Consider the following 26,630-nt stretch of genomic DNA (forward strand, 5'->3'; position numbering starts at 1 on the left):
GGTGAAGTGCCACAAGGAGCCTGCGGTCAGAGCTGGGAATCTGTCGAGCGAGAGAAGACGATTTCATTGAGGAGAGGTCGACGCAGAGAAGAGGTGTGTTGTTGAGAGAGCAAATCCAGCGCTGATGTGATGTGTGCTGAATGTTGTTGTCGCTAGACCGAAGGGACTCCCTCACTTGGCAACCGCAACGGGAGTCACGCGTTTTGATAAGATAATCAGAGCTAGTCCGGATTGGGACACAGCAACATCGACTCAAGCTCACAACCTCTACAACTTCATTAATCTCTTAGATCTCTGATAGGTCTAGACTCATAGTTCTACTGAATATCTTTACACTCTCCTCTGCTTATACCGATCTGAAGGACGACACTTCAATACAGATCCCGGGTACGGTGTTTACAACGAGCGCGTCCATGTTATGATTGATCAGTTTGGCGTCTCAATTTACACGCGTCCCAACCCTTGATTAGCCCTTCTACACGTCCGAGCCTGCATATACCTAGTATTCTAAGGGGAATTGCCCACCAACGCATGCGAACCCAGTGGCAGTTTATTGTTGATGTTATAGCAGCTCCTGTCTGGCAAACGCGAAACGCTCGCTTGACGATTCGACCAGCGATCAAGTTGATTTTATGCCAACAGCCGCGATATCGTAGTAGCGATTGGATAGTATCACTGCGACCCTTACTATAGTACACCATCAAAATAGTATTAGCAAGGACACTAATGTGTACATAACTTATATTGTAAGTAGTAGTTATCCGTATACAATGATCTTCTGATAAGGTGTGATCATATGACACCTTAAAATTAAGGTTGCAATCTCCGACCACCCGCTTGCCTTCCCTGTAAAAGGTGGAGTAGGTACATGACACCAAGCACCACCATGAAATCGAGACTTTACTCATCTCGACTACTACAAGGGTACTCAGTCAATTCCGCTTTCTCGATCTCATCAGCCACACGCCGCATTGGTCACTTCGGTTACACTACCATGGTCAAAGTCAATCACAAGCAGGCTGCATTGGATTTCTTGTCCTTTGTCAACGCCTCCCCCACTCGTACGTATGCCATCTGAACAGTACGACGACAATGTCAATGGCAAGATACTTATAGAACTATGTCCATATAGCCTTCCATGCCGTCAAGTCTAGCAAGGACTTGCTCGCCGCAGCTGGCTTTGAACAAATCCGAGTATGTGTTTCTACTTTATCCTCGCTTTCCGTCGCGATCAGCATCTGACCGTATGTAGGAAAAAGACTCGTGGACATCAAGCCTCCAACCTGGAGGAAAGTATTATCTTACCCGCAATGGATCCACGTTGATTGGGTTTGCCATTGGCAAGAAGTGGAAGGTATGAAGCCTCAAACCGTGTCCCAGGTATAGCTGACTAACATGTCCTAGCCGGGTAACTCTGTTGCTATGGTTGGAGCTCATACCGACTCTCCTGTGCTTAGAATTAAACCCGTGAGCAAAAAGCAAGGTGAAGGTTTCGTGCAAGTCGGCGTTGAGACATACGGAGGAGGTATCTGGCATACCTGTGAGTACATCACGAATATGATGTGTAGCCTCCACTAACTCCCGTAGGGTTCGATCGTGATCTGGGCGTTGCTGGCCGTGTCATGGTGCGTGCAAAGGATGGAAGTATTCAGCAGAAATTGGTCAAAGTTGACCGACCCAGTAGGCGACCATTCTTCCTTGAAGGAAAGAAGTATCTGACATAACGTTCCCAGTCTTGCGCATTCCAACCTTGGCTATTCACCTGGAACGCAAGGAATCTTTTGATTTTAACAAAGAAACCCAATTGTTCCCCATTGCCGGCCTGGTCGAGGCCGAATTGAACAGAACTCGAGACCACACTCCAGACTCTTCTCAACAAGAAACTCCAACAACATCCTTGAAGCCTACAACAGAACGCCATCATTCTTATCTCGTTGAGCTGGTTGCTTCCGAGATTGATGCCAAACCCGCCGATATCCTTGACTTTGAATTGATTCTTTTCGATACTCAAAAGTCATGTCTTGGTGGACTTCTCGAGGAGTTTATCTTCTCTCCTCGACTGGACAATCTCAACATGTCCTTTTGCGCGGTGCAAGGACTTATCGAGTCCGTCCGTTCCAGCAAGGCTTTGGACAACGAGAGCGCCATTCGACTAATTGCATTATTTGACCACGAGGAGATCGGTAGCAAGAGCGCTCAGGGTGCCGACTCAGATGCGTTACCGGCTGTTCTTCGCCGTCTCTCTGTGCTACCCGCCAAGGAAGCTGGCAACAAGTCAGTTGACCTTTCAACTGCTTATGAACAAAGCCTTACAACATCCTTCCTCCTATCTGCCGACATGGCTCATAGTGTCAATCCCAACTACAGCGCCAAATACGAATCAGACCACAAACCTCATCTGAACAAGGGCCCCGTCATCAAGATCAACGCCAACCAACGCTACGCAACCAATGCTCCTGGTATTGTGTTGTTGCAAGAAGTCGCACAAAAGGCTGCCGAAGATGGAGGAGACATTGTACCCTTGCAACTGTTTGTCGTTCGCAACGACTCTTCCTGTGGAAGCACTATTGGGCCAATGTTATCTGCTAATTTGGGTGCAAGGACACTTGATCTGGGTAACCCGCAGCTTAGTATGCACAGTATTCGGGAAACTGGCGGTACAGAAGATGTGGGACATGCTGTGAGGTTGTTTGCGAGCTTTTTTGAGCATTATTCGGCCTTGGCTCCGACTATTCTCGTTGATTAGTCGGTTAGATTAAGTTGTAGGGAGGCTTCCCACGTTTTGTCTCTCCCATACCACCGATATGCGATAGACTTGTGGGGCAGATCAAGAGAAACAATTTCGGAGTTATCCTTAGAGACGAGAAATGCTAATAACCGAAAGAATAGACTCGAATACAATAAGATACTATAGATACATATATTGCTGCAACACTGTACAGTCTCTTTTCTAGTAAGGAAAATCATACAGAAGGCGCATCCTTCTTCTCAATGACATCTGCACCCTGTTCCTCCAGTATGGTCCCCTCTTTAATAATCTCCGCACCATCCTCCATTAGCTCCTCTAACGACTTCAACTTAACCTCCATAACCCTCAAAATCGTATATCGATGCTTACTCTTGATCCTCTGCACATGTCTCCGTCTCCTCTTTGTCTTCTCCTTTATCCGAAGCGGCTCAGACTCCACACCCAGCACTCTCAAACGACACTCGTACATCCTCTCATCAATATACGGACTTCCCTTGAGCGTATAATCGCGTGATCCAATAACAGAAGCGCGATTGAAGCGTAGGATGTCGCCGGATTTGACTTTGGGCATTAGGAAGGGGAGGCGCAGGTGGTCGCCTTCAGTGAGGAGGTAAGGGCGATCGTGGAGGTGCGCGGAGATGTAGTGCGGGCGTTGGGTGTAGAGGTATGGTAATTTGTCGGCAAGAGATTTGGTGATTTTGAGGTTTGAGTCGAAGAGAGGTGGGAGAGGGAGTTTGGTACGCGGGATGCCGTTTATGAAGTGTCCATCTGACGTCGATGTGGTTGTTGATTGTTGTGTGGCATCTGGAATGGGAGATGTGGATGTCTGCGACGCGGAGGGGGGAATTGACACTGCAGCAGCTGAAGTAGAAGGCGGAATCTCAGGAGGTGTCGCCTGGAAATTCTGAGAACTGCTGTTGGTGGTAGATGCTTGGTGAAGACATGCTCGGGATGCGTATGAGAGGATCGGCTGTTGACTGGCTACTCGCTCGACGCTGAAAAGGCCCCGGAGAGCTTGCCGAGAAAACATTATGGTCTTTTGTATTCACTTCCAATTGGGTAGAGTTATCTCATCGGTGATAGGTGATTGGGAAAGTTATCAACATGGTTGTTGAAGTCGATGTCTTGACTTTCTTGGGGCCAGTGAAAATCTACGGAATTGCGCGAGTTGCCGCATCGGCTGCCGGATAGTCACGTGTTTGGTTCTGTTACGCCTTATTTTTAAGGAAGCAAAGAGCCTACTACAAATGCATCCATCAATTACATAGGTAGGTTACCAGTACAGGTTGTGAGCTACGCGAGATCTATGTGGTTTTTACACTTCATTGAGTGAAATCTATCCACATTTCGATGTCGATGACTGGACTGATTTAGAGTTTACACCCTCTCTGCAAGAAGCCAGGTGCTACAGTATGTGTTGGGATTCTCACTCACCACCACCAAATGTCACCTCATACTACGTGAACCTCGCTCCTAGCTATATGTTACCATACTTGATCATCTATTATGCGCGCGGCTTTTTAGTCTAGGGTGGCTGGGCACAACAGTATATCCTAGCACTCCATGTCACCTCTACTACAGCCAGAGTCGACTGCGCTGGTTGATGGATTGCAGTCAACTGGAATCTCTCATCTACCCCTTTCAACAATGCAGACCAGCCTTGAGCGGTGCGTTCCCTAACATTCTGAAAAGCCAGCATATACATGTCGTTGTCGCCATCTCATCGGTTAACAATCTAACTCCTTTCTGGAGAGATTTTGGCATACCGACAGCGCTTCTCTCTCTTCCAAATAGTGTGCCTGATGTCATCCTGGAACAACACGGTCATTGATTATCACCTTGGCACCCAACTTTAGGGCAGGAATCAGAGCCTGAGAATCTTTGTCACATATTTATTAGACCAGTCATGAAGTACCATTCGCAATAGATACACAGCAGCATCCTTGGCAGGCTGTTCTTGAAAGAAGTCGTGTGCCTGGAAGGTGGTGCGAGACTTGTATTGCTCTGGTAGAGATTGTTGCACTTGCGAAACGACGTCAGGATAGTCTTGAATGACGCACTTGACGTGAGGGTTGTGATCGAGTAATGCTTGGGAGGCATGGCCAACTCCGCCTCCAACATCGACTACAGTGAGCTGCTCTTCACCAGATCCCCATAGGGAAGCCTCGGTCAAGTAGTGGTGTGAGAATGCAGGAAGTGTTAATTGCCATCTCATCGCTTCCGCGAGTGAATTAGCTTTGTCCGGCATACTCGCTAGTGCATGGGAGAGTGGCAGCTTCGTGCTATTATGCATACTCCATCCCTTTTCATAAGTCAGCGCACTACGTATGATTAAGGGAGACTATGGCGACCCAAACATTCTTCGGGCTCCTCGGAAAACGAGTGCTGCTTCAAGGTGGATGCCATCTAGAGCAAAATATGTTAAGAGCTCTGAAAAACATGCACTAAAAGACTCACCATCCCAAGGCATATGATAGGGTGCGCGGGATCGACCAGATTCATGAAGCATTAGCGCTACATAACGATATATATCGGAGGAATGTCATGGTTCTAAGGAATGATCCGAAGAGAGTGGTCTGGTTGGATTTTTCAAAGATCGAGCCGAAACGTAAGACTTCGAGTCTTTTACTGAAAAGGAAAAGGATCTCATTAGGGTTGACAGGGATTGTGCAGTAGGGATTGCCGAAGCAATAGTAAGTTGATTCTGCAAGAACCCGACTTGATACAGAGACTCAATAAAGAGCTAAGTAAATCACGCAACTCTTTGATATTTTATATTGATAGCTTTAAGAGAGTAAATATACTATTCCATATTCGTACTAGACTGCCTAATCTTATCAGAAGCGCCAAGACTTGCGGGCACAACTTTTTCGATTCATCTCTTGACAACACTCCAGTTGTCATTCATTAACATCTATCTGGAGCAATCAGAAACGGTTCCATCATGGTACGTTGATCCTCCCTCTACAATAATTGAAGCAATAAAACTGACATTATGTGACTAGCCTCAAAACGAGTTTGTCTTCCCTTCCAAGCTAGGTGTCGCATTTCAAAAAGATTGCTAACCTGGTTTTCTTCACAGGTATATCGAGTACGTACCAGATCCCTCAATCGAGAAGAAATCCATACTAATTCCAACAGACGCTTCCAAAAAACCCACGGTCGCCGCCTCGACCATGAAGAACGAACCCGCAAACGCGAAGCCCGCGAGGGCCACCTCGCATCGCAAAAGGCGCAGTCCCTCCGCGGTCTCCGGGCCAAGATGTACGCGCAAAAACGACACGCAGAGAAGATCCAAATGAAGAAACGGATCCGGGCACAGGAAGAGAAGAATGTGAAATCCGCTGCACCCTCAGAACCGTCGTCCGCTACACCTTTGCCGAATTATTTGCTTGATCGATCGCAGGCGACGAATGCTAAAGCTTTGTCGTCTGCTATTAAGGATAAGAGATCTGAAAAGGCGGCTAAATTTTCGGTACCTCTACCCAAAGTTAAAGGTATAAGTGAGGAGGAGATGTTTAAGGTGGTGAATACGGGCAAGAAGACGCACAAGAAGTCGTGGAAGAGGATGATTACGAAACCGACGTTTGTGGGGCAGGATTTTACGAGACGGAATCCCAAGTTTGAGCGGTTTATTCGGTGTGTCTCTTTCTCCTTAGGATCATCGAGTGGGAAAGAAGGGATGATGCTAATGCGTGAATAGTCCTATGGGTCTTCGATACAAAAAGGCCAACGTCACCGTACGACCTTTTTACTCCTATGACATTGACGAAAAGATTAACTGATAATTGAACAGCACCCCGAACTAGGCGTCACAGTCCAACTTCCAATCCTCTCCGTAAAAAAGAACCCTCAAAACCCCTTATACACTCAACTCGGTGTCTTGACCAAGGGTACAGTTATCGAGGTCAATGTTTCCGAACTCGGTACATCCTTCTTCCGCCTTTTGAAAAAGTATGCATGCTGACTCAGACAGGATTGGTAACAACATCTGGAAAAGTGGTATGGGGTAAATATGCTCAAGTTAGCAATAATCCTGATTTGGATGGGACTGTTAACGGTAAAACCCCCTTCTTATATAGTTTGATACATGATACTGATCGTGAATAGCTGTTCTACTCGTTTAATTGGTCATTATTGAAAAGCTTTGATTTGGTTTAAAACGGTTCATTATATCGGCGTTGGTGGTGTTCTTAGTCTTGTCTGAGGTAGATATCAAAATTAAGCAATCATTACATCCTACCAATTTCACAAAATTCCTGGAATGGTAATTGAAAAAGTAGATTGTTTTGAATACCCAGTATCCTTCTATATACACGATCCGAAATTGGTATCATCACTCTATCGATCCCTGATATGACACCACACCCATAATGATGTTGTCAATGATGAAAACGCTTCATAACTCATAACGACATGGATATTTAAACCAAAAAAAAAAGTAAAAGTCTATAATATGTGAGAAAAAAATGAAAAGGAAGAGGAAGATTAATAATCCTCCCCGGCATCATCGTCGTCATCGTCAACATCGCTCATATCATCCATGTTACTGGGACTAGTAGCCGGAGACGCCAGCCCGCTAACAACAGATGAAGTCGCGCCACCTCCTCCCGCTGCTTCTCCAGCTGCAAAGAGGCCCGTAGTATCCATTGCAGAGGATAAAGTACCAGACTGATGATAAACAGGACCAGCAAGCGTGACACGTTTCGACTTCTTAGCCACAACACCAGCCATCAATTCCTCTATCCCAGGTTTCTCAGGAACGTTTTGCGCCAACATAGTCGACAGATCCAATGATTCAATCGCATGTTTGAGGAATTGCGCATTTTTCACGCTCACGCTCAGGGTCCATCGATATTCAGCCAGACGCTGACGATAGAATTCAGCCTCTTCTCTCGTCGGTGCCGTGGCGAGAAGTAACGTGCCAAAGGAGCCGATAAGAGCGAAATTCGTGCGGGACGATCCCGGCCAGAAAGCTTGTAAATGCGCTGGACGGAGACGATTCACAAAATCCATTGCACTGATGAGTCGCGTCTTTGCTGCAGAGCGGCAGATGTGTGAGAGGTAATTATCCGCTGTGTTAGGGGACAGGGATCGAATTATGCAGCGATGTAAAGTGATTTCGGTCGCGAAATAGGCGACGTGTAAAGCGCCGTTGGAGGCGGATTCTTCGGTGACTTCGTCAAAGAGGATTTCTGCGCTTGTTGAGGCGGTTGAATCCATCTTCATGCCGGGGGGAAGACGGGCGAACCAATCTTTCAGTCGAATTTGGACTGGCTTGGCCTTTTCGAGGATATATCTGGTTTTGTTGTTTCCGGCTGCGGCGAACTGTTCGGCTGCTCGGAGAGTGTAGAATGTATCCAGGATTTCAGCAAGGATGGCGGTTAAAGCGACATGTTGGCAGAATAGGAGTGGGCCGTGACCCAGTCCTCCGGTACTCTCGCCCTCATTATTAGAGTCGTACTTTTTGTGTGCTGGTGATGTCGCTGAAAAGGCTCCGACAAAGTCATCTTCGACCAAATCACGAACCGTCCAGTTCGCTGCTGACATGTGTGATGGTCTGCCGTGGACGAGTGAGCACCATTTATCCTGTGTATGTAATGCCCACGCCATTCGTCTACGCAACCCCCGCTCGGCAAGTGGGATCTTCCAATTGAAGCAATCCTGATGCAGACCAAGCTCAAATGCAGCCGTGACCAATTGCCCGTTCAGCGAGGATGTGTTGAGAGACGACCGTTGCATGATAAGCATACCGGCTTGAATAGTAGTTATATCAGCATGCGGTAGGGACTCTGTCAATAACTTCATGGCTGTATCTTCCATTCTCTTCACGTCTGGTTTTCGCGCTGAACGGGCTGCAGGCTCAAATTCGAGGTATTTTAGTGTGAGAGTATAGACGGCTGCTAGTAGAAGCGGCGATAATCCTCGCCGCGTACGATAGGATTGTCGAAAGGAATCCTCCATCAGCACTGGGAAGACGGGGTGGATCTTTTCAAAGAATTTATCAACCAGCGTCGAGCCATAAGGGGCAACTAAAGTCTCAATGGCGTCCAGTGAGACTGTAGACGCCTCCTTCGAAGAGTCCGGGTTCATGATTCGCATAAACGTGCCGTCTGCGGCGAACCGGCGGATTTTATGGGTGGATGAGAGTGAGCTTTCATCGTTGGTGTCTAGAGGGATGTGTTCAAAGAGGATGGGTTCGAGCTCTGTGGTTAGGCCGATGTGTTGACTTGATTGGTATGATAGTCGGGGTGAGGCCAATAGATTTGTATTGGTGGTGTTTGTAGGGGGAACCATTTCTTTTGTAGTCGACTCTGGTCGAGGTATTTCTATTGATTGTCTACAAACTGTCAATGTCCATGCCATCATGAGGAGAAGATATAGACTACCTTTTATTCGACTCAGCCTCTACCAAATCCTCCAGCTTCCTTTTCCTGGACGGTGGAGAGGCTGCTTCTGATAAGGCACTATTGGCCAGACTGAACGTGCAATCCTGGCGATGGAACTCGCACGAGTAGCACTTATTGACCAACTCGTTCATTGCACAGCGACTCTTGCGGAAGAGACAGGCGTCACAGCTGACCCCATCGCGGCCAGTAGGCCCACGAGAGGAGACACTGCCGGCGAGCAGTGATGTCGTAGAAGCTATAGTGTTGGTGAGGTTCAAGGTCTGATTAGTCGTAGTGGTGCTGGCAGCTACAGAAGACGCGCTGGTGTTGACTGCAGGCGTCGTATTAGGGGTCGCTATAGACGAGAAGGACGCTGAGGAAGCTGAGGGGGAATTGGTAAGAGATGCCACAGGGGAAGTCGTCGAGCTCATTCGGGGGTGTTGGTGATGTCGAGTGAGAAAACGGTGATCAGCAGTAAGCGTCGAAGCATTCAATGGCAGACCGGCAGCTGCCGGGCCAGAAGAAGTGGCTTGGATGGTGATGGCGGTAGCCATGTTAAGTAGTCAAGGTTAAGATTCAGAAAGTTAAGATAGATAAGGCGTCTTGTCTATCAAGTTATCGGCTGGGGTGCAGGTGGGATAGATTTAGTCGAGTGGAGGTTCAATTGGAGGATCACAGACCAGCAGCATGATAAGGACTTTTGTTTGTCGACTTGTCGTGTGCTGTCGGTCCTTGTCGTGTGCCTGCAACGATGGTGATCACGCTGTTAGGTAAGCCCAAACTGCAGCCTTATCAGTGCATGTGGGATGCCTTGGATGTAGTCCGGAGAAGACGATATGATAGTGAAGTGATACGAAGATGATAGTTTGATATGGCGGGCGGTTTCCGATTCCGGCCGACACTATCAAATCAACAACAATACTACATTCAGATATTGGTCTGAATGAAACGGCGAGTTCGAGGATAGAGTATTTATTCCTGCGATTATTTGAAGTGCACTGTATACTATTCATATACTACACATCTACACCTACAGATGACTATGAATCATCACGGATCGTCGCGCATCATCGATTTCCCTCACGTAATGAATATCATCACTTTCTGGCTATACACCAGAAACAACAGGTGAATAGTCCAACGACCAGGTTTCCTCGACATAAAAAAAGTAGCAAAAAGATAAGCTTGTTCCCACTCATTGGCTGGCTGTTCCTCAGGCATCTCTCGGTACAGCAGCCAGGGCGAATATATTACGTACTGAAATCGGGAGGATGTGGATTAGCTGTGCTTGTTGGAACGGAGAATTTTTAGTCAGAGGTGTATCAATCGTCGGTCGAAGACGTTGGACAATGTAACCAGAGTATCTATTGATTGTGAGCAGTCATGATAAATCGACAGATCATAAGGTGTATCACAAAGATAGAGCGATATAGAGATAGAAGTGTTTGGAGATGCAAAAAATATTTGGAAATGAAGCTGAGGATGCCAGATCAGCCAATCAGCGTGCTCTGATAACGCCCGCAGCACAGCCAATCAGGCACATGAGCTGTATCCGAGAATGGACTAGCGCAGCCTTTGTCCGGGGAGCTCTGCAGCTATTCCTGGAGTCTCCATACTCCGTCCGACCAATCAGACTGCGCTTAGTCATGCATTTTGACGACGCCTTATTGGTTACAGGCTTGGTCAGAATGAGGGTTAGGGTTTAGTCAGTCGTGACGACCTCTCAGTTATTTATCTAGTGGAACTAGAACTACCAAACCAACTCCCAAACACCCCGCTGACCATGTACATCTAGATATTCATCAGACCCACGACACAAAAGACAACCATAACTTTTGATTGCAGGAGCAGAAAAAGACAATTACTCGACAAAATTCCGCAGCTTGGTCAGCTCATCCAGCAATTCCTGCAAATCGACATCCGAGATTTTGTTCTGTAAACTGGGGATCAATGATTTGGCTTCTTCCGCGTTGTCGCAACATAGACTGCCTGTTTGTCTCCAGTATTAGCATGCAACATTATCGACTGGGAATCCCAGAGAGCAAGTATGAGGACAAACCTAATTGCGACCGCTCAAACATCTCTAACTCCGTATGCGAATTGAGTAATCTCTCCACGGCCTTGATATTCTCTTCATCCTTGAATCGCGCAAATACCTCTAAATAATCCAGTGTTTTTGTAAGGTTCCTACCATCGTCCCAGACATTAGCCAAACCGTCATCACCCCAACAACAGAAACCCCCTGTGAATAAGGGAGAGACATACTCAGGTTCATCATATTTCTTCCCACCTCTCCTCTTATTCTCAAGCACTTTGTTTATAACCAGTCGCGCCTCACTGAGGGATAGAGTATGCGTGTTTTGGTCCTCACCGAGTTTTAAGGTGGAGGCGGCTTCGAGGTCGGATTGAGGGACGACGCGTTTGCGGTGTGTAGCGGGGGGGAGTTTGATGCCTGTGCTTGTGCTCATTTTGCTTTTTTTTTCCCTTTTGCTTTTAAAATATTCTCGATTGTAGATGTGATGGCTTTTAGATGAGGGGTGCGGCGAGTAGTTTTTGGTCCGTGGTTTGAGAGTTTGTAACGAGTGAGTCGGCGAGGAGATGGGCAGTTGATCGATTCCGTTGCTTGTCTGGAAGAATGTGATCGATTTCGATTATTGTAATATTCGTAAAGGTATGTTCAATGAAGTGGGCGTTATTAAAAACGAACAGGTGAGCTGGTAAAGTGAAGCTCAAGTCTGATGCGGCTCAGCGGTTGAGGTTCAGGTTGGCGGGGCTTGGCATTCGGTCTACTCCATCAGATCTACATTTGATATTCACCACAACACCGTACTCATACAAGGGGTATCGTTTCTATTCAAAAACTATACTAACGCCCGCCATGCATTCCAATAATTTTGCCCTACTACCTCGCAAAAGCAACTTCCTTCGGCAGACGGAAACTAGCACAAAACATCTGCTTCTTCGGACTCACCAACCTCACATTATGGATTTCCAGCTCTCTCTCCTGGTTTCCAGTACCATTGACTGTATCGTCAGGCGTTAATGTAAATCCCATACGCTCCGAGATGCGTCGACAGATATCTTCATGATCATCTCGGACGTCTTCCGAATGACCCGAGAAGCAATAAACGTGTATCACGGGTAATTTCCGCTCGGGTTTAAACGGCTCAAAACGTGATTCCATACCCGCGTAGACGCCGACGAACGCATCGAGGAACTCAATCGCCGTCGCGGGGAGATTCATTACGTAGTGATCGACTGTCGATGGTCGAGTATATATCTGAGGTGGTGGAGGTGTGGTTCTACCTGCTCCGGCTGGTTTATTTCGCCTGGCCGAGTTGCTAACCTTGGGTTGAACGACTACCCTTGTCGGTGGGGAGAGCATCATCTCGGCAGATGCGCGGATGAATTTTCGTCCATCCATATTGAATGGTTTTACGAATTGTTGAACTTTGTTGCGTTTCACAGCGTCTTCCATGCTTTCCCATCCGTGGGGATTCAGATCGTTGGCCCATACGAAGATCTTCTTCTTGCCTGCTGGTACAGCAAAGGGTCCAACACCGGCCATCACGTCGCAGACAAGTTCACCTTCGTGGAACTTGTCGCATAGTCGACGATGCTCAGTCTCCAGACGACTGTTCCAGTAGACGCGCGAAAAGTCGAATCGGAATTCACATCCTTGTTCGTGGACGGTGACGTTTAGATCGTTTTCGCCGGCCAATATCTCAAACGGGAATGTCCGGAATTCACTTTCAGACCCGACATTCTCGGTTTTGTTGATCACAGTGCGGACCAGGGGGTTCTTATCTTTGAGGATTTGCGCAATGAGGTGTTTGTATGGGTACCATCGTTCTCGTAGGTTCAGATGCACTTCCTAAAGGTAAGCATATAGCCATGTGAGTATTTCTTGCGGTTGACTTACAAACATGTCCCGTCAATGTGAAGCCCTCTGGAAACTCTCCGCTCGCGACCTCCTCCTCAGGGAGAATCGCCTCAATAATCTCCGCATAAGTCCAATATGAATAATCCAAATCAATCGTATAAGGACCCAACCCAACAGTTCCATTCTCAACCAATTCATTCAATATCGGTGACCACGTAGTAGCATCTGTATCCAACAACCATATTAGCATATCCCCTCAATCTCAAGAATCAAACGACAAACGTACCGTCATATTTAATATCCTCCCTCAAGACCAAACACTTCTTCTTCCTCGACTCCTCCTTCGTCAATTCCAATATCTGCCCATTCCTACCAACAACCAGCCTCTCCGACGTGGGCGTCGCACAGGTATTGTATCTGGGTAAGTCGATTGCATCTTTACTTGATTCCAATCTTTTGCGCACGGAGGATATGTTCTTATTCTCTAGCACGGTGGCCGCGGAGACGGGGACGGTCTTTTTGAAAAAGGAGCGGTCCAGGACGCGCATGGCACGATTCACGGGCGGGCGAAACATTTCTCGGTTTCGGGAGGTGGATTGTTTGGTTGCGAGATATTTTGAGTCCATTTGGACCTTTTGCTGTAGAAAAAGAGCCTAGAGCGAAAAAGAAATAGAAGTTGATCCGTGCACGGATGGGGATAGATCTGTAAAGCCACCTGGGTAGGGGCGAGAGGCACTTTATTTTGTAGAGTCTGGTATAAAGGGCAGAAGTGGATATGTTCTTCTTGATCTCTTTCGATCAACGCGGGGTTGACACAAAAGTAAATATGAAAAAAGAATGAGTCAGTCATTCTGATTGGGCAGCGACATCTGAGATTTTTTGCGCACGTGACATTTCCGATAAGATAAGGATGATCGCATACAAATACTATGTAGTACTTTCGATATAGCAAGAATATTCTGCCAGAGCTTACTTGGAATTCTCATCGCTCAAGCACGAAATAACAACTTTATCCATCTCCCGCTCTGTCTCCAACCTCTCAATCCTCTCCTTGAGAGCTTGGATCTCCTCATCCTTCTTCTTCAGCGCCATTCGCGATAAATCTCGACCCCGAATTATACCCTGTGTCTTGAGATGATGCTGATCCAACGATGCGACGATCTCATCTCTTGCAATCGTAGGAATAACCACATCGTGGCGGTCGAGAATCGCCAATATATTCGACGCCAGATCCGAGATTTGGTGAGATGCTGCGCCCTGCGCTGATAACACGTCTTTGTATCGTCGCGGAGTGGGTGTTGCGGATACGTCTACTGATGAGAATGAGATTGGTGCGGTACTAGAAGATTGCGTTGTGGGTGCACTTTCAGAGTAAGGCGGGGGTTTGTCTTCGTCGTCAAAGACATCCTGCAATTTCCTTTTGCTCGGTGATGTATTCGTAGCTGTTCGTGGAGCTTTGTTCGACGTAAAGACTGGTTGCTTGGGACGAGCAGTACTACTACTACTACTCCTATTCAGTAGATTACCAGCTTCATTATCGAGACTCTCATCCCAACTATACGCTTCTTCGTCGGATGATAGAGTTGACGATTTCCGGACTTTTGTAGGAGTTTGTTGCTGTGCCAAAAAATCCAACCGTCGCCGAGGTTCTGTTCGCGCTTTCACCGCGCTACTATTTCCATAAGTGGTACCAGTGCCTGGGGTAAGCAAACCGCCGACTTGAAAACTCTTCGAGGGGCTCTTCTTTGGCGTATCTGGCTCCGATCTCGAGTTCGCAAGCAATGTGTGTTTCTCCCTTATCTGCGCATCGTCATCCCAAAGGAAGAACTTGCATCGTTGCGGTTGCGGTTTTTGGCATGTATAAACTATCTAGAGTTAGCAGATACTCTATCAAATAGTCAATGAATATAAAGCTTACACCATCGGCCATGATTTACTCCACCATTTTTGGTCTGGAAGTGGTCCGCTGGTAGTCGTGGATCGCAGTCGCAATGCCAGACGCCATCAATGAATCGGCCACGCCAGGATGAGGTTCGTCGCGGAGAGGAATATATTTCGCTTCCTTGATTCATTTCATTGCAGGATCAGAGGTCTTGTCACATTTTCCGTATTCTCGATAAGTAGAGACGAGCGCTGATGCAGTGAAGTGATGCTTGTAGGTGGTTGTTGAAGCTCTAGGCATCACAATGTCGCTATGGCAACTGGTGGTCGCAAGCGGTCTTGGCGGTGACGTGGGGCTCCGGTTTGGGGATGCCATCTGGAGATACTGTTCGCGGGGATTAGACAGGGAAAGGAATTTCAGAGGATCAGTCTACAACTAGACGATTTGCAGTACTTATGGCTGATGAAATCTCGCTTATATGTATATGGGTTTAACTTAGTTATCATAGATTTTCTTGCGGGGCATATTAAGACCTGTCAAGAGGGGTAGTAATGGTGTGATCGTAGTGGAGAGATTTCCTCGTACTAAGAGTCATTTCTCATGAATTGTATTGCAAAATTTCTCATCTACCATTCCGCTGAGGTTCAGTATACTACGATACAAAATGGCCATAGAAGAATCAAATTCATTCGTTCTGTCTGACAGCAGAACTAGTGACGATATCGAGCAACTTTCCGAGTTCCAGACCCTTCTTCGACAGCATGAACAGGCAAAGTGGAAACCTCCTAAAGGGTTCGTCTGGATCCAAGTCGGTGCGTGCTTCATCCTGTACTGTTAGCCGACCAGTTACTGATACTTACTTGTGAAGCAATCTTTGCCAATGTCTTCTTGTCTGGCTTCGATGGGACCATTACAGTCTCAACATATGCACTCATCAGTTCTGAATTCAATGCAGCGAACACTGCCTCTTGGCTGACGACATCCTACTTGATCACAAGTACAGCGTTTCAGCCGATTTATGGACGTATGTCTGATATCTTTGGGCGAAAACCATGCTTCTACGTCTGCACGATTGCCTTTCTTCTTGGCTGCCTTGGCTGTGGAGTTGCCCAGGATATGTTCTTGCTGAATATTATGAGAGCAATCACTGGCGTTGGAGGGGGTGGTCTCATTACAATGGGTAACTCATAGACTTACCTGCTATTCAGTGTTGTTGATTGTAGCTGACCCAATATCGTAGCAACGATCATCAATTCTGACTTAATTCCGTTCAAAAACAGAGGAATGTATCAAGCTGCACAGAATGTACTTCACGGGTTTGGTGCTATCTGTGGTGCTTCTCTTGGCGGTGCAATTGCTGAGACAATCGGTTGGCGATGGTGTTTCTTGCTGCAAGTACCCTTGTCTGTATTTGCACTTGTTGTTGGGAAGATTGTCATTCGCCTCCCACAGACAAGCGAGGACCACAACTCGACTCACGGATGGCAGGGAATATGGAACCAGGTGGATATCCTAGGAACAATGCTTCTTGTGTCGGGCTTGTCTGTGCAGCTTATCGGTCTCAGCCTTGGTGGAAACGAGCTGCCTTGGAGTAATCCATGGATCATTTTATCCTTGACCGGGAGCGTTGCGTTGCTTGCACTTTTTCTCTGGACTGAAGCCAGAACACTGGCTGCACCGATAATTCCCCTTCGCCTGTTGCACGGTACGGTGCCAATCTGTATTCAGATTGCCAACCTATGTGTAGGCATGGGAGCGTACGCCGTAGGTGATGCCTCTGCTTTTCAATCTGCAGCTAACACAACAACCCCAGTTTTTGTTCAATCTCCCGCTGTTTTTCCAGGTTGTCCTCTTGGATTCAGCCAGTACTGCCGGTGCAAGACTGGTCATTCCTTCCTTGGCAACTCCACTTGGTGGCCTCATTGCAGGTATCATCATGTCACGGTGGGGCAGACTGTCACAGATCGTGCAGACGGGAGCCCTCCTGATGTTTGTGGGCAATTTGTTGGTCGCCATGCTCCGTTTCAATGATGCAAGCTGGAAGTACTTCGTCTATGTTTTCCCTGCCAACCTAGGCCAGGGAATGGTATATCCTGGTATACTGTTTAGCTTTCTCGCTGCCTTTGACCATACCGGTATGTATCATGTTCGATATATCAGACTGTGGCTAATTTGCAGACCACGCCGTTTCTTCATCAACTGTCTACCTCATTCGATCGCTGGGCAATGTCTGGGGCGTCGCCATTACATCTGCCGTCGTGCAAAATCAGTTAAACTCAGGCCTCTCAAAGGCCTTGAGTGGAATACCAGATCATCGGAAAGTAAAACCCTTCATTTTCAGAGCCACGTAGTCTCCTGTCTGGCATGAGCTGATCAATTTTGTGTTAGATAATTGATGAAATCAGGCATTCGGTTTCTGCAATTTACGACCTTCCTCCCGACATCCAGATGGCTGTGCGCTCCGTCTATTATGATGGACTACGTTTGTCTTTCGGTCTGTCAGCGTCGCTATGCGGAATAGCTACCGTTGCTGCACTGTTCGTCAGAAGCAAAGGATTGCACCGGCCAGGTGACGGTGAGTAGACCGATCTGGGCGAGTGACAGCGAGGAAGCAGTGGGGAGGTTACCTGCATCAGGTAAACACTCGGTTCTTTCGGACGAGTTGAGGCTCAGACTGCCGTTCGTAAACAATCAAGCTGCTTGATATATATAGCCACAGGGGATATACGTACAAGGAAATCAGGGGTAAAATAGATTGAGATGAGCCAGGGGCATCTTCAACCGTGATATTATCCTCTAATCATATGCTGGTAGAAAAAGAACTTGTTGTAAGAAAAAGAAAAGTAAGCCAAGTAAAGCAGAGAAAAAAGGAGTCGATCTGGTTGCCGAATTTGGAAGCTGCCTTGAAGCCCCACAGCTTCGGTCGCGCTTGCCGTCTTACGAACATTACGTACTTGGATCAGCTGCCAAACCTCCTCAGCTCTTCCGAATACCTTCAGCTCTTTTCTTTTTCAATTAATTTGACAAGAATTGACACCGAACCAGCAGCGATATCACAGCCAAGACTCCAGATCTGTATTCTTGCCGAATTGCCGCTAATTGCAGCCGGTGCACAGTTAATCTATGCTGGAGCCTGGCGGCCCAGCGACGTCACCCGTTCGGCGACTGAAAATAGCATAACCCTATTATGACTAGTCAACAGTTAATACGCCATTCCATCCGATATTAAAGCGACGACAAAAAAGATCGGAAGAACAATTTTGCAAGGAAAAGGTCTTCGCAACGTTTTCGCATTGTGGATTTATAAGTTCCATTTTGTGCTTTTGAAAAGCGCAATACGACTGGTAAGAGTCTTCATCGCAAATCTACGATGGTTACGCAGCTAGACGCTGCCAATCCGGCAGCCCGCGTCGAGGCACCAGTGAATAACATTCTGACCGGAAAACAAGAGCATTGTATGGTGATCAAGTTCCTTTTTTATCTGAATGGAGAGTAACTTTACAGACCTCAAGCGAGAACTCCTGAGCGCCCAAGTCCGCCATGAAATCGTCGAGCTTGCCCACCCCACTGCCCTTCGTCGCTTTGGTGCACCCTTCAAGTCGGAATTTGGAGAGGTCGCCCCCGTAGACTCGGAATTACCTATACTACGTTTCATTTTCGTCAATCATGTTCGAAATTTCCCATTTCTCGACCAAGCCCGCGAGAAGGAGTTCTGGCAGGACCGTCTCCAAGTGGTACGTCCGGATGACCCCCGCAGAGAGGCGTGCTGACAAAGCTTGTAGTTTCTCGAGTCATTCGCAAACAAGAATATATCATCGTCCGAAGACCGATTGGAAGAAACAAAACGCAGAAAACTGGCCAAAAAATGCGAGAAGTTAGTCGAACTCATGATGGTCTCAGGTATCCCCACCGCTTCAGGCTATGAGGAACGTATAAGGTTCTCGGAAATGGAGATTGTAGACCGCGGGGCCAACGAAAAGGGTCTTCTCGTGAACATGCCGGATGGTCAGAATATCAATGACTGGGATGTGAACGTGGCCGCTGTCAGGACGACATCGGTCAGACGCACCGTTCGCTATCACCAACATGCGGTATGGCTGTCGGTCCTATACTTATGATTATTATGCTGACAATCTCTCAGGAGTTTATCCTTCGTGTTCGTAAAGCTGGTCAGCCAGACGTGTACGTTGGCCGCAGATATGGCGAATTCGTCAAGCTTCATAAGCGTCTCCGAACTGAGCTTCCAGGAAAGATATTGCCACCACTACCGAGGAAAAACAAGAAATCCAGTGCTTCTTCATTCTGGGGAGGTTCAGGTGATGACGATGCTTCTTCTATATCTTCCTTGTCAATTCAAAGTATAGCCGTGGTCGATGACGAAGTCACTGTCTCCAAGACGAACTTGACGGTGGTTACTCCAGAGCACCATCGTTCGAGTTCACGATCATCTGCGCTCTCTACGAGATCAACGTCGTCTCGTCCGTCTGGAGATCTCCGACCTGGCACTGTTCTCTACCGGGAGGAGCAGCGAGTCTCATTGAGGGCCTTTTTAAGAACCATACTGCAGAACAAAAGAGTGGCCGAGTCCAAAGCTATGGAAGAATTCTTGACAGCACGGCCTATCCAGTTGAACGAGGAAGAGTTGCTCGATATCAAACGAAGAAAAGCTGCGGATGCCGCTCGCATCGAGGAACAAAAAAAGTTCTATGAGATTGCTCGACAACGTGCTGCGGAGCTAGATGTTTATATGGAGAAGTTCCGCCGAAGTATTGTTGAGCAGAGTAAGTTAATCGATCCATTCATCTGGTAGTCAGAGCTGATAATTATCAGATGGTCTTACGAAGCTCTTTGCCGAGATCAAAGAGAAGAATACCATTCAGGAGCTTAGCCCCGAATATCAAAAATTTGCCGAATGGCTTCGAATTGAGTAAGTTGCCGCTGTGAATCTTGCATGGCTTCAGCTAACGGATCAGGGTCGCCGCCACGATATATCATCTCTTTCTAGCAGAGGATAATTCCCCGGAACTCTTTGCACAAGCCAAGAGAATACATTCACTAGTTCCTTATACCCTTTTGAAGAACGTCATTCGTATAGCCAATCCTGCTGCAGTTATGTCTGGTGTTCTTGACTTGTTCCTTGCTCAGCCATTCGGGTCACGGTCGTTGTTGCAGCGGATATTCTCGATGACTCTGACCGACGGTATCAAGCAGTTCCAAAAACCAATCGACACGCTGGTCGCAAAAGTCGAGGATCCAGCGATTTGTGAGAAGTTGAAAGCGTTTGTCGACTCGGATGAATCACTCAAGACCATCATTCGTGAGGAAGCGCAGGAAGAAGACATTGATATTGTGGTTGCAATTCTCAGATCTGAGCTGTTGACTCCGGATATGAAACCTTCGCAGATTGAGAAGATTTTCAATTCTTATGTGGCCTGGAATGCAGCCGTTGAAAACGTATGTTATCGTTCTCTTTTCGAGATACCAACTAACTTATCTAGATTCATGAGGATATGAGACATGGAGCTGAATGGTTTGCTTATTTGAAGCAACTGCTTAAGTTGTATACTCGGCAACGCGATAAGGCCATGATGTTGAGCATGATAGAAGAGGTATGTCTTAGCCATTAGTTCTTGTGTGATCGGTGCTGACACGACTAGCCTGTTACTTTGAAATTATTCCGAGATCTGTTTACTATATTCTATGAACCTTTAGTACGGGTTTATAAGTCTGCCAATGTCTATAACAGTATTACAGACTTCGCCAAATTTGCGGAAGATGCAATCGGAGTGATTGAAAAGGCTCAACGACAGGATGTTTCCGCAGACCCTAATCAGACGGTACAAGCATTTATTGATCTTTGCGCACGCCACGAACACAACTTCTATAAATTTGTTCACGAGGTTCATTTACACGATAATGGTCTCTTCGGCTCTCTCATGGCCTGGATTGAGAATATCTTGGATTTTCTCCGCAAAGGTCCACGCAGTGGGTGCAAATTGGACATGAATGCTTTGTTCCAAGGAGCGGTAGACACCAAACAAATCAACAAGGGAGAGGCTATACGAGAAATAGATAGCCTAGTCAAATGGCAAGAGGACCGGAAGAAATGGCATCACGACAAGACAAGACAGAAGATGGCTGCGGAGGGCATTGGTGCGGAGATGCCTGGAAGTGCCGCCTTTCGGACCAGTGATTTTGGTCTAGATGAGGACGATCTAGATGATCTGGCCACTACAAACGAGGAATCGGATGAAGATGATGAAAATACGGACGACGACGATCTTGATCCTATTATGGCGGAGCGTAGGCGGCGTGCAAAGAAACAAGACCATCTGCGAAGATCAGCGGGTGAGCCAGTCAAGCCGGATGTAAAAGAGGTTTACAAATTGCAGGAGTCATTTGGGATGATGTTGAGAGAAGTTCTGGCAGATTGATAAGAGATATATACCTAGGTAATATTAATTACTGTTTAGAACTAATCATAATCGGGCTAGACATAGAAGAGACATCTCAGATGCATCAAACAATGCAATGATACTCGAAAAGAGAAACTACAGCTTAGCCTTCATATTAACATGCACACTCTTCACCTGGCTATACGCCTTCAGCCCCTCCTCGCCCAACTCCCTTCCAATTCCGCTACCCTTGACACCACCGAAAGGAATTCTCCAATCCGAATCATTGCTCGAGTTAATCCAGACCATACCGGCCTCAATCCGGCGCGCAACACGATGAGCCCGGACAAGATCCGTCGTGAACAAGGCACTACCCAATCCGTACGTAGTATCATTCGCCATGCGAATAGCATCCTCCTCCTTCGAGAACCGTGTCAAAACAACAAACGGACCAAAGACTTCTTCTTGATAAATTCGCATCTTGCTAGACACATCTGTGAAAACAGTGGGTTCAATGAAGAATCCCTTCCCACTACTTGCAGGTTTCTTGCCTCCGAGGACAAGTTTTGCGCCTTCGGATTTACCAATGTCGACGTAGGACATGATTCTATCGTATTGCGCCTTGGTGACCTGGGGACCTTGGAAAGTCGATTCTTCAAACGGGTCGCCCACTTTACTTATGTTCTTGACCTGGGCCTTGAACTTCTCCAAGAATTTGTCGTACACATTATCCTGAACCAGAATCCTAGAGGTAGCTGTACAAATCTGACCCTGGTTCGACATGATTCCAATATGAGCCCATTCAGCGGCCAAATCGAGATCCGCATCGTTGAAAACGATCAATGGACTTTTACCTCCGGTTTCTAGTGTGATGTTTTTCAGGTTTGTAGCGGCCATTTTCATGATGTCTTTAGCGGTGGCGGTGCTGCCTGTAAATGCTATTTTGTCGACGTCTTGGTGCGAAGCGAGTGCTGCCCCGGCGATGCGGCCGTAGCCATTGACGATGTTGACGACGCCAGGGGGGAAACCGGCTTTGGCAATCAGATTGGCAAAGTATAGGATTGAGAGGGGGGTTTGTTCGGCGGGTTTGAGGACTACGGTATTACCGCAGGCGAGGGCTGGACCGAGTTTCCATGCTGCCATTGAGAGGGGGTAGTTCCATCTATTTTAGTCAGTTATCGGTCCGCCAACATGGGAAGAAATGAAGGAACGAACGGAATAATCTGCCCACAAACTCCCACCGGCTCTCTAAGGGTATACGCAAACTTATCAGGCGTTGTATCAATAACCTGACCAAACACCTTATCGGCCCAACCGGCATAGTAGCGCAATGTCTCGATGACTTCGGTTAAATCCTCGTCGCGGGCGACGGTGAATGGTTTACCGTTATCCCATGTCTCGATTGTGGCGAGTGTGAGACGGTTCTCTTCGGCTAGATCTGCGAGTCTGTAGAGGAGTTTGCCCCTATCTGAGGCCGGGAGGTCGCGCCATGAAGGGTTGTTTAGGGCTTGACGGGCCGCGGTGACGGCGCGGTCGACGTCAGCTTGTGAGGCGGCGTGGACTGAGATGATTTCTGATTCGTTTCTATTCTTTGATCAGCATCAACATTCAGATGAGATGCTCCTAAAAGGATTGGCATACGTAGGGTTGATGGAAGCAATCTTCTTCCCATCTGAGGACGGCACCCATTCATTGTTGATGAAGAGTCCAGTGGGTTGGATATATGTACGCCCATTTGGAGCTGTGAGTTTGACTTGTAAGTCTGCCATTTTCCTTTAGAGTGCGTGACACGAATTCGTGGATAGAGAATAATCCTTGAGAGGTCTGGAATGTTGGAGTAAATAAGACTCGGCCACGAAAGAAGATTACAAAGTCTTATCTGGTGGGTATGTAGCTACAGCTACCCACTCAGATATACCGAGAAATAATTACACAGAGTTCCCTTACGATAGAAAGCAATATGCTTGCATACAACCGGGACTTGTCAACAATCTTTCTCCGCATGGAGATATCGTAGAGATAATAGCACGCAGATACGTAGTGGAGTATGCTATCAGTGGAACCCCGCCCGCATGGACCTGCTTTTTTTGAGATTAGTATCACGCCGCTGTAAGTACTAAGAATGCATTTTGGTCGTCTTCGAGCTTCTTGATGCTGTCCCAATGCGGCAATAATTAGGACCATTTTTCACGCTCTAGATACTGGTAGTTTGTACCCCATATTCAAGGCAGCATCTGGAATATGTAGTGCATCTACTCCAGTGATTGCCTAGTCTAATGGCACAATCTGATATATAGAACTATCAGAATCTTATATAACACAATCCTGCATATTGTAAGCCTTGCACATGAGCAGATATTTTTCGGAATTCATCTACTTCGGGGTACATACCATGTACTCCGGTCCAACTAAACCCTAAACTTCCGCATCCCATAGATGCCGAAAGTACGCCCCCCCTGTATCGGAGTGCAATCTTATAGAAAGAAATGGCTCAAAACCGATTGGATCATGTCGCCGAAAGTATGTAGTTTAATGTCATCTCAAAAAGTCAGTTTCAACCTGGATGCTTTAAGGCTGACAGGCTAACTTACTCGGGATAATAGCTAGGCATGGATTGTACCTACCTAGTTAGGAAGTCTAGTTGATCAACGGTCTCAATGACTGGTTGGGCGCTTTTTTATGCCTGGGATATGATTTACGCGCCTTAATTGAGTAATTAGATGCACCCAAGCCCTAATATGAACGGCTAAAGAATGTAGTCTGTGAAGAAATCACAATCCAAGGCAGACTGGAACCTCCGAAACGAGGAGTTTAAGGGACACTGGAAGATTGCCTGGTCGCAGAAAATCTCTTATATTTGCTCATCTTGTCCGTAAACTCGAAATCAGACCAGGAAAGGACGAACAGAGCGCTAAACCAGGCAGAACATAGCATATTGTTTAGTGCCTCTGAATAGATATAAAATTGCATTGTATTCGTCATTATATACCGAAATCACCAAAGGATCAACTTAGCAGGGTGTCAAATGAAAGAGCGTCTTGGACAATTTCCGAACTATCATTGATATAAATAAAAAGGCCCTAAAAACTAATTCAAAACTCCATCGACGCTATCCACAGCAGGTATATATTATTTACAATCTAGATTGATTCTCCTCCTTCTCACTACTGCAACACTTCTTCGCCGACGGGAAAGCATCGTGCGAAACCGTATCAACACAAATCGCCGAGGGGGGAACCCACAAGGCAGGATTCTTCTCAAAGAAATTCGAAGCACGAAGCATAATACTAACGGGCTCTGCGGGCATGATTGGGTAATCCTCCAAACGCGGGAAATGGGACAGGCCGAATTGCAGGTAACATACAATATCGGTGTTTTCGATTGATTCGTTGCGGTTCGCCCAGTCTACCACGGTCTGGTTATGAGGGTGATCGTCACGACCGTCAGATTGTGGGACATAATCTCCGGCGGGATACAATTCGTAATCCTTGTAAGGGACAACCCAGAGTGCATGACGGGTGAATCCGGCACGTTTCCAGATTACGCTTCCCGGTTTGGAGAGGAGATGAGGACAATTGTTGTTGAGGATTTTGTATCCGACAGGTTTATGGCATACTTCGTTGATGATGTTTGGGTTGACAATGTCCCATGATCGACTTGTTTCGTGGCAGTAGTCTGCTGCACCTTCGAGGGCGGTGCGGAGGGGTGTTTTCTTTGCGTAGAAGGCGTTGCCGTAGTAGTTGTTGGGGGATCCCACGGGGTCTTCGGAGGGATGGGCATCGGATTGGATGACGGAGTTGTTGGGTCCGTCGATCTCAGGGTCAACACGCAAGGAGAAGATGTGTTGATGGTTTTGGGCGTTGATGCCACGTTGAACTTCTGTTCCCCAGGGAGCAGCTTGTTCCGTAGGATGCATGGGGTATGTGTTCAATTGACCCGTGAGCTTGACTTCGAGTTTGTACGTTCCATCAAGTGTGAAGGTATGATAGAAACCATACTCGTAGTTTGCGGCGGTGATGATTTGAGAGATGATCAGTTTGCGATCACGGGCTGAAACAACAGTTCCATCACGGTAATCGGTGTGTTTGAAGAGGAGGCCGTTATCCTCTTCGTGAATGCAGATTGCGTTCTTGATCATGGCAGCTTCTCCTTTTGCAGTGGAGACGACTGCGTCGAGGTAGTGAATTGCTCCCTTGCAATCACAGCCCAGTTTCAGAGAGTTTGTCATCAAACCTGAACCGTACTCGCCGATGTCAAAGGCATGTTTCCTGTGATGAGGATACTCAGGGCTACCGTAGGGGACAACCATCTCGACAACACTGATTCTGTTGAAAAGTGTTCTCTCGCGTTCCTGGTACGGGTCGTCGATACGAACGTCGGAAAGGACGATACCTTCACGGTAATTGAAGCCAATATGCATCTTGTATCCTGCCCAGGAGATTTCGTTGCCGCGCATACGGAACGAGACACCATGAGGCTGCGTAATGTTGATAGGTTTCAAACGATCATGTTTGTAGCCATCGCTAATGAATTCGGGCAGATAATTCGATCCCTCAAGAGGAACCTTTGTCCGCTCACCATTCACAGTGCGAACATCCACAGCGAGAATCTCTTCCGTTTCCGTGTCGGCCACAATCGAGAAATCCAGAGGGTGAGCATACTGATTATCAAAAGCAGATTCGCGGTAATAAGCAAGACCCTGTTGCAAACGGCGCTCAAAGCCCCATCGTTCATCATGACCGATTGCCCATCCGTCAATATAGATCTTGGACATGTCCGTAATCCCGATTTCTTTGCATGCCTGAATCACGCGTGGATCTTTACGGCAGATTCGTTCCATGATATCCAAATCCTCTAGCGTAAGAGTTGGCATGACTTCCTTGACTTCCTTCCATTCTTCGACAGTGTTCTTGGTCAAGTTCAGCACGACTTCGGCACAGTTAGGAGTGCCGACTTCGAGGACAATAGAGAACACGCGACGGTCAGGTCGGGGACCGGAACCTTTGCGGTACGCGGCATACTCGCGCTTGGTAGGTTCGCGGAGAGTGATGCAGTTGAATTTGAGCTTTTTGGGAGATGCGTATTCACGGATGAGTTTTGCGGCGAGGGGGATTTCCTCGATGCTTAGTTGGTCTATGGCTGTCAGTATATGCTTGTTTTATATAGTGTGGATTGACATACCTAGAGGATGGGGCTGTCGACCGGTGATTTGACTGGCAGCAGCACTTGAGCCGTAGTCATCCTCACGGAAAATCGTATAGCCAGGTATAGACGTTGTATCAGGCGCCATAGTGTAGGATGTAGTAGATCAAGATAGATATGAAGAAATCGA

At 47.2% G+C, this 26,630-nt stretch overlaps 12 protein-coding genes across 13 annotated transcripts; 4 read left to right on the top strand and 8 right to left on the bottom strand.

The window, feature by feature from the left end:
* Window positions 1-886: 886 nt before the first annotated feature.
* TSTA_003400 (aspartyl aminopeptidase) lies at window positions 887-3,876 on the top strand (the record flags this gene model as incomplete). Of its 2 annotated transcripts, XM_002487890.1 has the most annotated exons (6): window positions 887-1,061; window positions 1,133-1,194; window positions 1,253-1,354; window positions 1,405-1,540; window positions 1,588-1,680; window positions 1,734-3,876. In XM_002487890.1, 6 exons carry the CDS (start codon window positions 887-889, stop codon window positions 2,744-2,746), a joined length of 1,581 nt encoding a protein of 526 aa, XP_002487935.1. In that variant the 3' UTR covers window positions 2,747-3,876. The 2 variants fall into 2 exon arrangements, with proteins under 2 accessions (XP_002487935.1, XP_002487936.1); XM_002487891.1 differs by lacking the exon at window positions 887-1,061 and having other exon boundaries at window positions 1,084-1,194.
* TSTA_003410 (aconitate hydratase, putative) lies at window positions 2,855-3,779 on the bottom strand (the record flags this gene model as incomplete). Its single annotated transcript, XM_002487892.1, has 2 exons — window positions 2,855-2,908; window positions 2,970-3,779. The coding sequence occupies 2 exons, from the start codon at window positions 3,777-3,779 to the stop codon at window positions 2,855-2,857; spliced, it is 864 nt and encodes a 287-aa protein (XP_002487937.1).
* Window positions 3,877-4,274: 398 nt separating the features above from the next.
* TSTA_003420 (O-methyltransferase, putative) lies at window positions 4,275-5,155 on the bottom strand (the record flags this gene model as incomplete). Its single annotated transcript, XM_002487893.1, has 3 exons — window positions 4,665-5,155; window positions 4,588-4,620; window positions 4,275-4,433 (listed from the first exon to the last, which is right to left on the bottom strand). Exons 1-3 carry the CDS (start codon window positions 5,040-5,042, stop codon window positions 4,275-4,277), a joined length of 570 nt encoding a protein of 189 aa, XP_002487938.1. The 5' UTR covers window positions 5,043-5,155.
* A 519-nt stretch (window positions 5,156-5,674) lies between these two features.
* On the top strand, window positions 5,675-6,859 carry TSTA_003430 (ribosome biogenesis protein NSA2; the record flags this gene model as incomplete). The annotated part of the gene is made up of 7 exons (XM_002487894.1): window positions 5,675-5,696; window positions 5,755-5,765; window positions 5,832-5,840; window positions 5,891-6,388; window positions 6,453-6,489; window positions 6,546-6,675; window positions 6,726-6,859. The coding sequence occupies exons 1-7, from the start codon at window positions 5,694-5,696 to the stop codon at window positions 6,857-6,859; spliced, it is 822 nt and encodes a 273-aa protein (XP_002487939.1). The 5' UTR covers window positions 5,675-5,693.
* A 239-nt stretch (window positions 6,860-7,098) lies between these two features.
* TSTA_003440 (C6 transcription factor (OTam), putative) lies at window positions 7,099-9,692 on the bottom strand (the record flags this gene model as incomplete). Its single annotated transcript, XM_002487895.1, has 2 exons — window positions 7,099-9,089; window positions 9,139-9,692. 2 exons carry the CDS (start codon window positions 9,690-9,692, stop codon window positions 7,238-7,240), a joined length of 2,406 nt encoding a protein of 801 aa, XP_002487940.1. The 3' UTR covers window positions 7,099-7,237.
* A 1,297-nt stretch (window positions 9,693-10,989) lies between these two features.
* TSTA_003450 (polymerase (RNA) II (DNA directed) polypeptide D) lies at window positions 10,990-11,787 on the bottom strand. Its single transcript, XM_002487896.1, has 2 exons — window positions 11,198-11,787; window positions 10,990-11,127 (listed from the first exon to the last, which is right to left on the bottom strand). The coding sequence occupies exons 1-2, from the start codon at window positions 11,604-11,606 to the stop codon at window positions 11,000-11,002; spliced, it is 537 nt and encodes a 178-aa protein (XP_002487941.1). The 5' UTR covers window positions 11,607-11,787; the 3' UTR covers window positions 10,990-10,999.
* A 174-nt stretch (window positions 11,788-11,961) lies between these two features.
* Window positions 11,962-13,741, bottom strand: TSTA_003460 (tRNA (guanine) methyltransferase Trm5). The gene is made up of 3 exons (XM_002487897.1): window positions 13,308-13,741; window positions 13,061-13,246; window positions 11,962-13,008 (listed from the first exon to the last, which is right to left on the bottom strand). The coding sequence occupies exons 1-3, from the start codon at window positions 13,645-13,647 to the stop codon at window positions 12,041-12,043; spliced, it is 1,494 nt and encodes a 497-aa protein (XP_002487942.1). The 5' UTR covers window positions 13,648-13,741; the 3' UTR covers window positions 11,962-12,040.
* Window positions 13,742-13,786: 45 nt separating this feature from the next.
* On the bottom strand, window positions 13,787-15,141 carry TSTA_003470 (uncharacterized protein). Its single transcript, XM_002487898.1, has 2 exons — window positions 14,940-15,141; window positions 13,787-14,886 (listed from the first exon to the last, which is right to left on the bottom strand). Exons 1-2 carry the CDS (start codon window positions 15,091-15,093, stop codon window positions 13,991-13,993), a joined length of 1,050 nt encoding a protein of 349 aa, XP_002487943.1. The 5' UTR covers window positions 15,094-15,141; the 3' UTR covers window positions 13,787-13,990.
* Window positions 15,142-15,542: 401 nt separating this feature from the next.
* On the top strand, window positions 15,543-17,393 carry TSTA_003480 (MFS drug transporter, putative). Its single transcript, XM_002487899.1, has 5 exons — window positions 15,543-15,715; window positions 15,772-16,083; window positions 16,144-16,667; window positions 16,717-17,038; window positions 17,082-17,393. Exons 1-5 carry the CDS (start codon window positions 15,568-15,570, stop codon window positions 17,252-17,254), a joined length of 1,479 nt encoding a protein of 492 aa, XP_002487944.1. The 5' UTR covers window positions 15,543-15,567; the 3' UTR covers window positions 17,255-17,393.
* Window positions 17,394-18,135: 742 nt separating this feature from the next.
* Window positions 18,136-22,136, top strand: TSTA_003490 (PX domain protein). Its single transcript, XM_002487900.1, has 8 exons — window positions 18,136-18,358; window positions 18,408-18,637; window positions 18,686-18,994; window positions 19,045-19,684; window positions 19,734-19,830; window positions 19,877-20,357; window positions 20,402-20,512; window positions 20,561-22,136. The coding sequence occupies exons 1-8, from the start codon at window positions 18,274-18,276 to the stop codon at window positions 21,335-21,337; spliced, it is 2,730 nt and encodes a 909-aa protein (XP_002487945.1). The 5' UTR covers window positions 18,136-18,273; the 3' UTR covers window positions 21,338-22,136.
* TSTA_003500 (betaine-aldehyde dehydrogenase, putative) lies at window positions 20,555-23,067 on the bottom strand (the record flags this gene model as incomplete). The annotated part of the gene is made up of 3 exons (XM_002487901.1): window positions 20,555-22,460; window positions 22,514-22,882; window positions 22,940-23,067. The coding sequence occupies 3 exons, from the start codon at window positions 23,065-23,067 to the stop codon at window positions 21,455-21,457; spliced, it is 1,503 nt and encodes a 500-aa protein (XP_002487946.1). The 3' UTR covers window positions 20,555-21,454.
* Window positions 23,068-24,333: 1,266 nt separating this feature from the next.
* Window positions 24,334-26,588, bottom strand: TSTA_003510 (peroxisomal copper amine oxidase; the record flags this gene model as incomplete). Its single annotated transcript, XM_002487902.1, has 2 exons — window positions 24,334-26,431; window positions 26,480-26,588. The coding sequence occupies 2 exons, from the start codon at window positions 26,586-26,588 to the stop codon at window positions 24,432-24,434; spliced, it is 2,109 nt and encodes a 702-aa protein (XP_002487947.1). The 3' UTR covers window positions 24,334-24,431.
* Between the last annotated feature and the right edge of the window lie 42 nt (window positions 26,589-26,630).

Source organism: Talaromyces stipitatus, genomic scaffold (assembly GCF_000003125.1).
Source record: "Talaromyces stipitatus ATCC 10500 scf_1105507295517 genomic scaffold, whole genome shotgun sequence".
Lineage (NCBI taxonomy): Eukaryota > Fungi > Ascomycota > Eurotiomycetes > Eurotiales > Trichocomaceae > Talaromyces > Talaromyces stipitatus.